The 13497-nt window shown below is 39.7% G+C and overlaps 2 protein-coding genes across 2 annotated transcripts; one reads left to right on the top strand and one right to left on the bottom strand.

The window, feature by feature from the left end:
• The first annotated feature begins 2031 nt into the window (after positions 1–2031).
• On the top strand, positions 2032–8230 carry ublcp1 (ubiquitin-like domain containing CTD phosphatase 1). Its single transcript, XM_083686904.1, has 11 exons — positions 2032–2170; positions 2701–2875; positions 3342–3433; positions 3672–3757; positions 4034–4149; positions 4348–4446; positions 4537–4574; positions 4858–4956; positions 5436–5552; positions 6125–6252; positions 6446–8230. The coding sequence occupies exons 2-11, from the start codon at positions 2722–2724 to the stop codon at positions 6471–6473; spliced, it is 957 nt and encodes a 318-aa protein (XP_083543030.1). The 5' UTR covers positions 2032–2170; positions 2701–2721; the 3' UTR covers positions 6474–8230.
• Positions 8231–8608: 378 nt separating this feature from the next.
• Positions 8609–12200, bottom strand: il12bb (interleukin 12B, b). The gene is made up of 8 exons (XM_083665453.1): positions 12185–12200; positions 11512–11787; positions 11076–11178; positions 10193–10368; positions 9725–9906; positions 9329–9435; positions 9083–9119; positions 8609–8900 (listed from the first exon to the last, which is right to left on the bottom strand). The coding sequence occupies exons 1-8, from the start codon at positions 12192–12194 to the stop codon at positions 8898–8900; spliced, it is 894 nt and encodes a 297-aa protein (XP_083521579.1). The 5' UTR covers positions 12195–12200; the 3' UTR covers positions 8609–8897.
• Between the last annotated feature and the right edge of the window lie 1297 nt (positions 12201–13497).

Here is a 13497-nt window from a genome sequence, read left to right as displayed (position 1 = left end):
AAGCTAGATAGATAGATAGATAGATAGATAGATAGATAGATAGATAGATAGATAGATAGAGTTGGTTGGTAGAGTTGGTTGGTTAACCGGATGAAAGTTTTTGGAGTTACAAAAAGCTTAATAGTTTAAAAAGTTGAATGGGTATCAGAAAGCTTTTATCAGGGTTGATGAAGATTTTCTGGGTACTTGAAAGAAAGTGAGATAGATTGGTTAGGTAGGTAGGTTGTTTGGTTGGTTGGTTGGTTGGATGTATGAATGGATACGTGAAGATGCATGTTCACTTTTCCAATTACATGTTGTCACGAACCTGCTCTGTCGAATAAGGTACATGTGGCAGGTGGAGGTTTTCCATCTAGGCCTGCCCCCCATGTGGATATGTGAAACATCCATTGACAGAGCCAGGGGGACATTCCCAGCCGGCTGTATAACAGGTATGACCCATCTGCTTCTGGTGGGACAATGAAACGAGGCTCTGTTCCCCGTGCCTGTGATGACCCCTGCGCATAGTCATCAAATAGGTATAATATATATAATATATAGTATAATTAAAACTGCACTTTAAAAACAGAATTCCTGTTGTAGGGAAGGACACCCTGAAAACAATCGTTACGTGGCCTGTTGGGACCCGGACACTGAAAAAACATGTTTGTTATTGTGACCACACGTGAAGATGGATGTTCACTTTTAACCCACATTCACAAAACAAAGCTCAAAATGGACTGATATCTGTTGTGTGAATGAAGTAAATGTACATGAAACATGAAAACATGAAATACATGAACCCTCACCCCCTGTTTAAGAGTGTGTGTTGTAGAGGGCCTGGGTCATCTACAGTGGAGGGTCCGGCTCCCCCAACCAGACCTAGCACCATAGTATGAGTATCAGATGATCTCTGGTGTAACATGGCCCTGGAAGAGCAAGAACTGTCATGATAGAATGATTGACAGCAGAGGAGGAGGAGGAGAAGAAAGAGGAGGAGAAGGAGATCAAAACGATGAAGAGGTTAATCAGTATAGGTTATGCTGAGTGAAGCAGTAGTGACTGGTAAAAGGATGATGGCTAGGTAGTTGAAAGGTTAGGACAGATATAAGGTTGGAACAGAACGTTAGATAGATAGTATTTTAAAAGGTCATAGATAGAATGTTAGCAGATATAGATAGATAGATAGATAGATAGATAGGATGAGCCTGGGGTGGAGTAGAGTGGGTAGAGAATTGGTTGATTGAGTGGTAGAGAGTGGTAGAGTTGGTTGGTTAACCGGATGAGAGCTTAATAGTTTAAAAAAGTTGAATAGTTATCAGAACGCTTTTATCAGGGTTAATGAAGATTTTCTGGGTAGTTGAAAGAAAGTGAGAAAATTGCATCTTGCTGAAGCAAGGCCACTAATAATAACAATAAGCATGAGCAATAAAAATAGTTGGACTTGCTGAAGCTGTACAGCACCCTCATGGTTGGAACTCACTTGATATGTATACTAGAAGTGTTGTTCAGTAGATTGGTAGTAAAAATCATGTTTAGCCTTGGAAAATATTTTCTGTACAGTTCTGTACATTATTTTCTGTACATTATGTGTTCCCTATGCAATCTAGAGGTAGCACTTTTAACTGTTGGGACACAATAAAGGGTCAATAATTATTTGTATGACACTGCTCATGGTTGAAACTCACTTAATATGTATACTAGAAGTGTTGTCGAGTACAGTGGTAGTAAAAATAATGGATAGCCTTGGAAAACATTTTGTTTATAGTCCATTATGTGTCCACTATGCAGTGCAGCAAGGGTAGTTTGGATATTAGAAGAATTACAAACCCTTAAAAACACAAACAATACATTAAGAGGATTACATGTTTATTCCCATGTATAGTTACATATAATGGTTCCTTTATCCATCTTTAGTATTTCTAAATGCTTAAACAAGTTTAACGTGGGCTTTTATTTTGATGAAATCACAATTTACATGCATTTACATTGACCAGAAGTAGGTGGGCGGAGTTCCACTATTGGAGCTCAGAGAACACAGATGCATCATTGGGAGACAGGAAGAACTGCTGAATAGTCAACGCTGAATGAAACTGACCTGTAAACATAACCAGTTGTTGTATACCCCATAGAAGTACGTGTTCCTGCACAACTTCAAATCATCGAAGGGCTTTATTGTGAAGCGACATAGGTATGCATACTGTAGGTAGCTGCGTAACTGATTGTATGTGCTATCCTTCTAAAAATAACAGTCCATGGCTGGCAGGCCCTTGCCTTGCTTGAAATCAAGCTAATATAGCTAACTTGCTAGAATGAATGAAGGACAGAGCGGCTCTTTTTTGTTTTCCATTGCGGGGTGATTATTTTGTTGTTTATCAACATTTCTTATGAACTACTCTATCTAGCCGTATTGGCATTGTATAGCCATTAGCTGGATTCTTTTGTTTATACAATCGGCACGCACTCCCAATTGCCAAATGAAATTGCGTTTGGTCGATTAGCTATCCATTAATGAATGCCGAGGGCTGAACCTGGCTAACTCGGCGACTCGAACCTTGCCAACTAGCAACGAAATGAGTGGGCCATGAAACTAGCCTAATCAATGCGCTTCCCTCGCCAGGTGATGGTGTGAGTGAGTTGTCTCATGTCTCATGGTACTAATTCTCCTGTCGTTTTTTCTGTTGTCATGGAAATAATTCCTTTCAATATGATCTCTCTCAGGCGTGTGAGGTCTACAGCACCATGTCAGTGTCTGTGATTATCAAATGGGGAGGCCAGGAGTACTCTATCAGCACGCTGTCCGAGGAAGACACCGTGCTGGATCTGAAGCAGTCCATCAAGTCTCTGACAGGTGTTCTCCCAGAGAGACAGAAACTACTAGGGTTAAAGGTCAAAGGTAAGAGTCTTACGATCATAGTCCTTCTGTGTGTGCTTGTTGTCATGTTTGTCATGACAATGACGGGAGTTTTCTATAAGCATAAACCGTATGGAGTGACCAGGCAAGCCCTTTTGTAGGGAGTATAGAGATTATTTGGAACCATTCAAGGGTGACTGAGATGGAGAATAGAGATAATAAGCACACTTATCAACAAATAACTGTTTACCGTGTAACATCTGATACAGATCTTATCATTTCATAGGCATTTCCCTTTACACACTACAGGGCTGACCCAACCCGTACTGTGCTGGCTCTATTTTATTTTCACATTGTCCTTTTCAGCACTGTTACAGCAACTATCCTGCATGCTAACCAGACCAGTAGTAAAGTACGGCTCAGCTCAGCTCGGGTTGGCTCTGTAGTGTGATTAGGGTCTCAGTTGTCTCTGAGTGATTCTGATATGGTGATGGTGTGTCTCTCCCAGGTAAACCAGCAGAGGATGACATCAAGCTAGGCACACTGAAGCTCAAACCCAACACTAAGATCATGATGATGGGCAGCAGAGAGGAAAGTCTGGTGAGGTCCTTCCACATGTAAACAAGGGAAACATCCTAAACAAGCACAATTGACAATAAAAAGTAACTACTAACCCTAGTAGAGCACTTATGTTACTACTGAAACTTGTACTGAAATCTTACCCTATTTATTTTGTAGGACAAACGACAGACTGCATCCTTTGAATGAGACTGATATGCTCACGAGGGATCCCTCTCTTGTCAGTGACCTCAATCTCTTTGTCTTTTGTTGTGTGAAGGAAGACGTTTTGGCACCTCCCCCAGAGAATGATGACGTTGTCAATGATTTTGACATCGAAGAGGAGGTCATTGAGGTGGAAAACAGGTTAGATTTTTCGGACTATATTGTTTATGTTTTGTTTCATTTTGACTCACCAGCTGATTCCTTCTTTATTCATGGAATCAAGATGCTTGGCACTGAATATACTTTATGGTTTTATTAAAGGCCCTTGGGGAAGTTTTGTTTGTGACGTTGTGTTTCATGGAAAGACATTACAGACATAATCACTGCACATAGAACGCACACAGAATGACATACAGTAGTAGATTTAGTAGGTCAATTCAGTGTTCCTCAACCTAATACCATGCCCCTTGTCTTCAGAGAGGAGAACCTGGCCAAGATTGCCCGCCGGGTCAAAGACTACAAAGTGGAGGAGATGAACCCCCCCAGGGAAGGAAAGAGGCTGCTTGTTCTAGACGTGGACTACACTTTGTTTGGTGAGTTGTTGGGACACTCCTAAAAGCTGTGCTGGCTAGGCAGTACTGGCTTGCAGCGTTAATGCAATTTCAGAATATCAAACAGACCAGTATTAAGATTGTTTTTAAGAATTTACACTAATTTCGATTTTGACAAAGACTTGACAGCTTTATCATGAGGCTGTTTGAGCGTTTGTCTTTTGGATTGTTGTTTTTCAGATCACAAGTCATGTGCAGAGACGGGGCAGGAGCTTATGAGGCCTTTTCTCCACGAGTTCCTGACCTCTGCATACGAGGACTATGACATCGTCATCTGGTGTAAGTACAAGGCTGCTTGTTTGGATTTTGAAGAGTTAAAATTAACATCACTTTAATTTGTGTTTTTTTATTTTTTATTTTGCCCTCTAGCTGCTACTAGTATGAAGTGGATTGATGCTAAGATGAAAGTAAGTTTTTCCTTTCAGTTAATCTTCTCATCACAGTGAATCATCTCCAACTTGTTGATGTACCTCTCATCACCAGAAGGTGGCAGCATTGACCAACAAACTGTTTTCACCAGCATGTAGGCTTTCATTAAAAACAGTGACATCTATGTCTAATGCAGGGCACATTAGTGATTAGCAGATTCTAACTTGTAGACTGTATTGTGTTGAGGTGTGTGTGTGGACAGTGGGTGTTTGTGTGTGTGTGTGGACAGTGTGTCTCATCCTGCCTTCTGTGGTACTTCAGGAGCTGGGAGTGACGGACAACCCCAACTACAAGATCACCTTCATGCTCGACAGCGCTGCCATGATCACTGTGCACACTCCTAAGAGGGGTGTCGTAGAGGTCAGTCTGCCCACACTCCCTTTCTCTAGCACTGTGACTGCTCATAGCACTTCTTATCAGAGATTTACTTCCAATGACTTGTATAGTTGATTCACTTACTTAGACAAATGTACTTATTGTAAGTCGCTTTGGATGCAAGCTTCTGTTAAATGACTTAAATGTAAATGTAAACTGCAGCGTTAAGGCTCAATTCCAAATCGGCCCCCTGGTTCCTACACCCTAGCCAATGGGAAATGATTGGTTAGGTATAAGCATTATGCTGAACATTCCTCCTAGCTTATGCATGGGGGAGCCATTGCGTTGAGGAGCTATAGCCTTAATGCTTATAACTAACCAACCCTCTCAGATCTATTTTTGGGGTGAGGGTGAAGAGGTTGATTTGGAATTCAGCAGCAGTCTCCTACAGAGTCAGGTCCCACAGTCCTTTTTGGAGTAACCATGAGTGTTTCTTACATTATGTGCTTGCCTGTGTGTTTCAGGTGAAGCCTCTGGGGGTGATATGGGGCAAGTACACTGATTTGTACAGCAAGAAGAACACCATCATGTTCGACGACATCGGCAGGAATTTCCTCATGAACCCACAGAACGGACTGAAAGTAGGTTAGGTTACTTGAAAAGCTAAATGCTATTTGAAAACAGCTTGGATATGTTTGAAGCCTGGCATTGAACTGAAAATTCCTAGCAACCATGCGTCAACTTTTGGTAGTGCAATCAAATCAGTGAATATGGTGACACGTAACACACGTTTACTGACCTACATGTAAGAATTTCACCTTTGTGAAATAAGATATCTTGCAAGGTGTTTAGTCAAGTAACAAGTTTCTAAGCTAAATAGTATTGTACGGTACACCGAGTATACTGGGTCAATGAAAATCAGTCCAAATACAACTACATGTTTGAGAGACACACATTTTATACAAGAGACCCCGAAGGTGTGGTGACCTGAAAGTGGGAGTGGTTAACAATAGCCTTCCTGTCCACCAATCAAGTGGCAAACAGCAGTTTCAGAGGTGTGGCTGAGGCCCCTTATTCATTGTTCCCATGTGGTGACTAGACAGACCTGTTTGATTAGCATCATCATTGATGACATTTCCTTACAAACATTATAGTGCCATTTTTTCAGATAACACACTGTTTTCTGTTTTTATGTGTGTCTTTCTTCCTCTAGATCCGCCCGTTCATGAAAGCGCACTTAAACCGTGAGAAAGACAAGGAGCTGTTCAAACTGTCTCAGTATCTCAAAGAGATTGCCAAACTGGAGGACTTCTCAGGTCTCAATCACAAACACTGGGAGAGGTAAGGCTCATTAAATATCACTTTTTTTTTCCATTTCTGGGCAACACTGCAACCAAGAAGTAATTCTTTGGGAATGACTAAGTGATTCCGCTGTTTTTTGCTGTTGTTTCTAAGTAGACGCCGGGTAATTTGGAGAGGGTAGGATAAAGCGCTACCTTGTTTTGTGGTTATTTCTGGCCCTGTGTGTCTGCAGGTATCTGTCTAAAAAGCAGAGCCAGTGAGAGCGTGGTCGTGGATACGTGAAGGGATCATTCCTGAACAAGGAGCAGTGCTGGACACTCAAGCCTTCACCAAACTACTACTGCCAGTTTACAACTGGGAGGGGTTCCCCATTCTATGGCTTGTTTTCTTACTTCTGCCCCCCCCCCCTCTTATTTGTCTTTCTCTGTATAACATTATCACTCATACATCGCCCATCCATAGATCCGGAAACACACAGTGAAATACGCTCAATATTATTATCACACATACACAATGTTTTGTTTTTTTGTTGGGTTTCGCGCGATCATTCTGTGAGTATTGACTCTTCTCTATGATGACACTTTACCTCTATGTTACTGCATATGAACGAGTGTCTTCTGTGATACTGTTGCATATTGCAAATTACTCTGCCCCCCCCCCCGCTCTCCCTCCTGTTGTACCACATACCATGTAGAGATGGTGAAGCTGCCACAGGACCTGAGTGTGTCTGAGGACACTCAGTAGAGGTGACTGGTGGTGAGGTCAGGTAGGTCAGACCACTAGCAGATGGATTCATTATGTTGCTTGTCACAGAGCTTATCTCACAGAGGCCTCGATGGTGTCATCAGGCTGTTCTCACCATAGAGACAGAACAGTTATGTCAGTTCTAGAGCAGTTATGTCAGTTCTAGAGCAGTTCTATCAGTTCTGATTTATCTCTGTAGTTCTCACATTGTGGATAAGCTACTGTATGCCTGGAAACCAAAAATATATTTGCTAGTTGGTTGTACAGTATTAATATTATGCATTTGACCTAACTCTGATTTGAACTGATTCCTATTTTTTTCATGCTCTCAGGCAATTGTTAGGTCTACTGAACCAAACAATACTTGTTGTAGAATGATTGAAATTAAGTTTTAAAAAGGCACTTACGTACATGATGTTCTTTGTGTGTGTGGGGAGGTAAATTAAAGGAAGACATTTTGTTGTTTTGTAGACTCAGTCCCAGGCACTAGACCCTAAAATGTCACAGATTTTGTATGAAGTCTGTTGTGTAATTTTTCTCAAATGACAAGCGATGCGGTCCTAAGCATTGAGTGAAACACACCTCTTTTTTTTGTATCTGTTACTAGTATTCATAAAGAGATGAATAAGCAGTATTTTTGGTTGATGAACTATTGGTTGATGAACTATTGTTTTGGTTTATGAATTGTAACATAAAGAACATCAAGGCTTATTGTTATGCAATAATCTACAGATGAACTGATGCTATCAGAGGAAAATGAAGAAATGTCAGGGTTTAATGTAAGAATATGTTCACGATACAATATTTTTCATTTTTCATCATGTGAAATGGATTGTCGTATTTATTTTACATTAGCTTTCTTACAACTTTGTTTTCTTAGAAAGATTCTTTTTTTTTTTTGCTACCCTCATGTCAGGTGGCGAATGTCAATGTAAATAAGCATTTCAGTTGTGGAATGAAGGTACTATCGTTTACGATGCTATGTGAACTCGTGGCTACTTGCCAGCGCATCCCAGGCACTGTATACACATTAAGAAAACTGACATATTAAGCATGTCTATTGCTGAAGCAGTACTTTTCACAGTCAATGTTTTGGTTTAGTTCTCAGTTTGTGATTTTGTTACCTCAGAAAAGTTTGCTTCACAATAACAATCACATTTGTTATGTCCTTTGATACTTCATTTTGACTGTCTGTCAATTTGTCATTGTTTTACCAAGTGGGCACCGGATTCCTGTTGTGAACATATCCTGACTGTAAATAAAAGATTACACTTTTTACAGATCCTGCTTCTCTGGTCCATTTATTTGACACAATAGCCTGTGTCATGAACATTCCTTGTAACACATCTATTGTTATAAGGGCCAGGACCTATATTCATAATGTGTCTCAGGGTATGAGGTCTGATCTAGGATCAGCTTTGCCTTTTATATCATAATGAATCAGATTACATGAAAATCCTAGATCAGTACTCCTACTCTGAAATGCTTTGTGAGTATAGCCCCAGGACTTGTGGATAGTTGATTGAACATTTACTATATAAATCATCCAAAGGGCACTATCCAAATAAAGTGCCACTACTTATTCAAACACATTTTAAACACATTTTTTTTGCTTCCATTTAATTAAGACAGAATTCATGTGAAAGGAATGATAAACATATTAGATAAGAAATTAAAGATTCAAGTTAGGGTGAAATGACAAATCAATATAAGTTACTGAGAAGAATTACTTCAGAGCATATGTCACAAACACATAATAAATACATACATATATAACTTTTAATATTAATCATATAAAATATATCCATCCCCAACATTCATTCAATATATTCTATTAGTTAAAAGCAGAACATGATTTCACAAGTGGAAGTGTCAGACTGTCAGGTGTCTCTTGATACTGGTCCAGAGGAGTAATCTGTGCGGTGGTCCAGGTGTGTCAATCACTGTTTGAGGTTCCGGATGAAGTTGAGAAATTGTCGTTCATGTGTTCATTTGGATTTGTTTTTACAAGAAGGAGGAGACAAATGAAACATTGTCAGACACATCTAACATTAGAAATACAATATTCTAAATCTAATAAAAATCTAACCTCATATAATTGACGTGAGATAATGAGGTGACATACCTGTTTGTGGCCCCGTCTGTGCCTAGATTTTACCACACTGAGGTACCAGAAAAATAACACGTTTGTCAGAAACATGGACCTATACAGTTCTGAGGCTTACATATTTTTTCAAACTTGACATGTAGATAAATAGCAGCCTTCTCATGTGTATGTGAATGACTTTGTCTTCAGCCTGTAGTGAGTGGGGACAGCTGGTGTATGACATTGAGAGTGTATATGGGACAGTGTGTAAACATCTCTACTTACCACTCTGTCCACTCAGTCCAAGGAGCGTTAGAAAACTTGTCCTTTGCTCGAAGGCAGAAGTGATACTTCTTGTGTTCGTGGGGGATGGTGAAAGTTGTGTCCGTTGTCTAATTAAGAAACACATGGATATGAGAGAAGAGAGATGTTACCATCTTTTTAGAATACCAGCTCTGTTGCCATGCTGGCACTTAACTCTGTTAACACTGACATTATCAGGAACATCTTCTAGAAGTCACAAATACAGATAGGAACATTGTAGAAGAATGCGTAACACAAAGGCAGAACATAATTCAAACTATGCAGATTTGTTAAAATGTCCAGTAAGGACAGGCAAGGTTTAAATTATGATATTGAGCATAATACCAGTGATAATAACATTGATAAATGGTCTTGTACCATAGATTCCTGTCCTTCAGAGTCACAGTTTGTTTCTTCGGAGTGGACCATTTTCACCACTTTCACTTGAAACTGGAGGGGGAAATAGGAGCACGGTTTGTTCCATGTCTGAGGGTTTTCCCATGTAAATGTTGTTTTATCCTGGTCCTTGGTGATGTTTACTGGTATCTTCTCTGGCTTCACTGATGAGAGAGAGAGAGAAGAACATAGGACAGTGTTACTATTGTATTGTTGTTACTAGTGTATTGAATGTGTATATATATAAAATAAAATAAAAATGTATGAAAGACAGGCAGGACAGTGTTACTGAAGGGTCAAGTCGTGGTAAGGAAGTGGTAGCTTCCTAAAGCCCTCCTCACAATCCCTCAATTTGAATTTCAATTATTTTGAGTTGACTGATCAGAGGTGGAGTTGACCCCAAATCTACTGGTCGGTACCCAGAGCCATACAGAGGTACTGTATATTTACCTATTTCTCGTATGTAGAAGGATCTGGTACTGTACTGCTCTAGTAAATAGTGGTCACTGAAGAACACAGTCAGTGTGATGTGGTCCTGCTCCTCAGAGTAAGGACAGATGTTGTAGTCTTGACAGGTCAGGCCTTTACCTTCCTCGTCCACAGAGCAGCTGATGTTGCCAGAGGGGCTGTACAGATGACAGATGTAATCAGTAACACATCATTTGGATACTAGGAAACTACCAGGGGAGGTTAGTGGAGGCAGAAATCGTAGGACTCATTGTAATGCATGGATCAGAATGAGGAATAGTATCAAACACCAGCCTCCGCAGGAAACTACTGATGGTTTATTGATGTTTAACTAACTACCAATACACTGTTCAACTCACTGTCCTCTGACCCTAGCCTTAAACTAGCAAATTGTTGCCTGTCAACAGAGATGTAATTGATAGTTTGTACATAGTTGAGCATATGTAGACTAATCTACTGTGGACTACCAAACTAAAGTAGGATCCAAAAATCTCCTGGTTGGCCTCAGTTTCTCACATTCCTGTAGATTATTGCCATAGATCCAAAACAGGGGCCATATAGAAGCCATATAGTATATTTCTATGATTATATTTCTATATCTATGGCTAAAGTTCTATATCTAGGTTACAGTTCTATATCTATGGTACAATTCTATATCAAGGTTACACTTCTATATCTATGGCTACAGTTCTATATCTATGGTTAAAACTCTTTCGAGAGAATCAAAGGCCTATAGGAGAGAACATCAGCACTGTGGTAGTTTCATCTGTCTCACATAATTGATGTCACAATGTGACACAAGTCTTTTAGACCATGTTTGTTTCCTATCCACTGCATGTGTTAGAGAGCTTTGTTAGGCCCTTACCGTTGTGCTTTTATCAGGACAACAGATGGTGACATCAGATCTTTGATCTCCCAAGAGCAATGGAATATTCCACTGTGATTTTTCGATGAACATGTTATGTATTCTAGGTAAAAGGGAAACAAAAGTTAACAATTATTGCTTGTGAGATATTCCTTTTTTTCCCCACAGTTGCTGTTGTCTGGTAATAAACAACATTATATTTAAACATTTTATTGAATCAAACCTTGATCTACATCCTGTGAGTGTCTCCCTCTCACAATGTATTTAACATGGACTCTGAGATAAATCAACAAATGCAACGTTCATTCAGCGCTCTCTCTCTCTCTCTCTCTCTCTCTCTCTCTCTCTCTCTCCCTCACACACACACGCGCACACACACACACACACACACACACACACACACACACACACACACACACACACACTGTCTCTTTACCTGAGTCACGTGGTGACAGGATGGCATTTTTGCATTTGGTTTCTTGCACCAGCAGTACAGTGTGGTTGAGGTATTCTCCAGACACGGCATCGTGACAGCTGAAGTTCCCTCCTTTCGGCTCGTCTTCATACAAATCTATCTGGTTCGGCATTTGAGCTTTACCGAGCATTGACCCATCTTTCTTCCATGACACATTTATGCCTTCGTAAGAGTCCATACATTGCAAAGAGATGTGGTACTGAGTTCTGACGTCCAGATCCACCTTCAGAACCAGCACTGGGAAAGAGAGCACATGACAAGGACTGCTTTAAGTATTTCACTTCCTTATCTGTACCCGACACCGCTGTTGATGTAGAATATCTGTAGTGTATTATGACAATCATTAATATGATAACAGTGGGAGTTATCACATGAATCAGAAGTAGTACAGTATATTGAGGGGAAGGATTGATAAATATGTCTTATGTAAACAATGAATATGATATCAGTGTTGGTTATCACATTCATCAGAAGTAGTATATTGAGGGGAAGACAAACTATAGATAAATATGTATTTTGTAAATGATGAATACGTTAACAAATGCAGTTATCACATACATCAGTAGTACAGTATATTGAGGAGAAGACATAGATAAAGATTAGAGATATACAAAAGATTGACCAAAGTATTCACCATTGGGCATAAGTGTCTCATAGGTCCCTATCTGGCTGCTGGAGGCCACAGATCGTAGGATGAGGGACAAGACGGAGAGTAGAAACATCTTCATCTGGAAGAAAGAAAACCAGATGGGTGGTCGGCTGGCTTTATCATTCTAATGCTTACTGATATCTACTATATTTCAACGCTAAATTCCCATGTATAGTGAGTGCAATACTCATCAAGTTTGAACATTTTCAATGTTATCAATTCATAAAATACATTAAATTCAACTCCATTACTTCATCAATAAAACAATTATACACATCAATATATGATTCAAACAATAATTTTACATACGATAATAACCCTTATAAAATCTAATCTAGAATCTCAGGTAACGATAATGAATAGATCTTACCTTCATCAGAATAGAGATAAGCAGAGTCTGGTCCTCTGTTTGTTGAGTGCAGTCTGGTAGAACATGCTCATATTTATATACCACGACAACAAAAGTGAACTGACATAAGGTCACCAATAAAAAAGTCCAGGGCAGGTAAGGGAAATGTCCCTGTCTATCTCTTATTGTCATGAAAAAGATTTGAAATTCTGGGATTTGAGAATAGGCTATGTGGTTTGGCAGTCAGAACTAAACTGAATGAAGAGCCCAAATTTAGAATTTCTTGGCTACATGGTGACTGATGTCATACCTGAAAGCAACATAGTGAACCACTTAGATGAATAGATAATCAGACTGGCCACAAGTTCTATGGTAGCACTGTGGTTCAACTGGATTCCACTGAGGTCAATAGCATGTTGTGTGTTTTCATGCAGTTCCTCAGTGTGTGTGTGTGTGTGTGTGTGTGTGTGTGTGTGTGTGTGTGTGTGTGTGTGTGTGCACGTACGAAACTGGGGCATGATTTAGGAAGCATGTGCTTTTTTTTCTTTTTTCTTTTTTTTTCATATTGAGCAATGAATTAATCAAATACATTTGATTTGTAAGCAAATTTCCAGCTGCAATTCGTATAGTAGACACTGACCAACTCACTACTCTGGAAGTTTAGATTATTCACACTATGAGTGAATAAATCATCCCACAATAATCTAGACTGCCAGAGAGATTTGATTTACTGTACTATATTGTTTATTCATTTTAACAGTAATAATAAATATATTCCATCTACTAGATACTATATAGTATATTATAATGTGCTATACTATACTATGGTGCATGTGTGTATAATTGATACCAGGAGAGAAAGCCAGGACAGAAGAGACTGAGAGTGATGGAGTGGAAGTGTGGGAGAGGACAAGGTGAGAGACGGTGAGACGCACATGATACTGCTTCC

This window comes from Argentina silus, assembly GCF_951799395.1.
Source record: "Argentina silus genome assembly, chromosome: 2".
In the NCBI taxonomy this organism is placed as follows: domain Eukaryota; kingdom Metazoa; phylum Chordata; class Actinopteri; order Argentiniformes; family Argentinidae; genus Argentina; species Argentina silus.
Note: the sequence above shows the minus strand (reverse complement) of the source record. Positions and strands in the feature narration are given on the sequence as shown.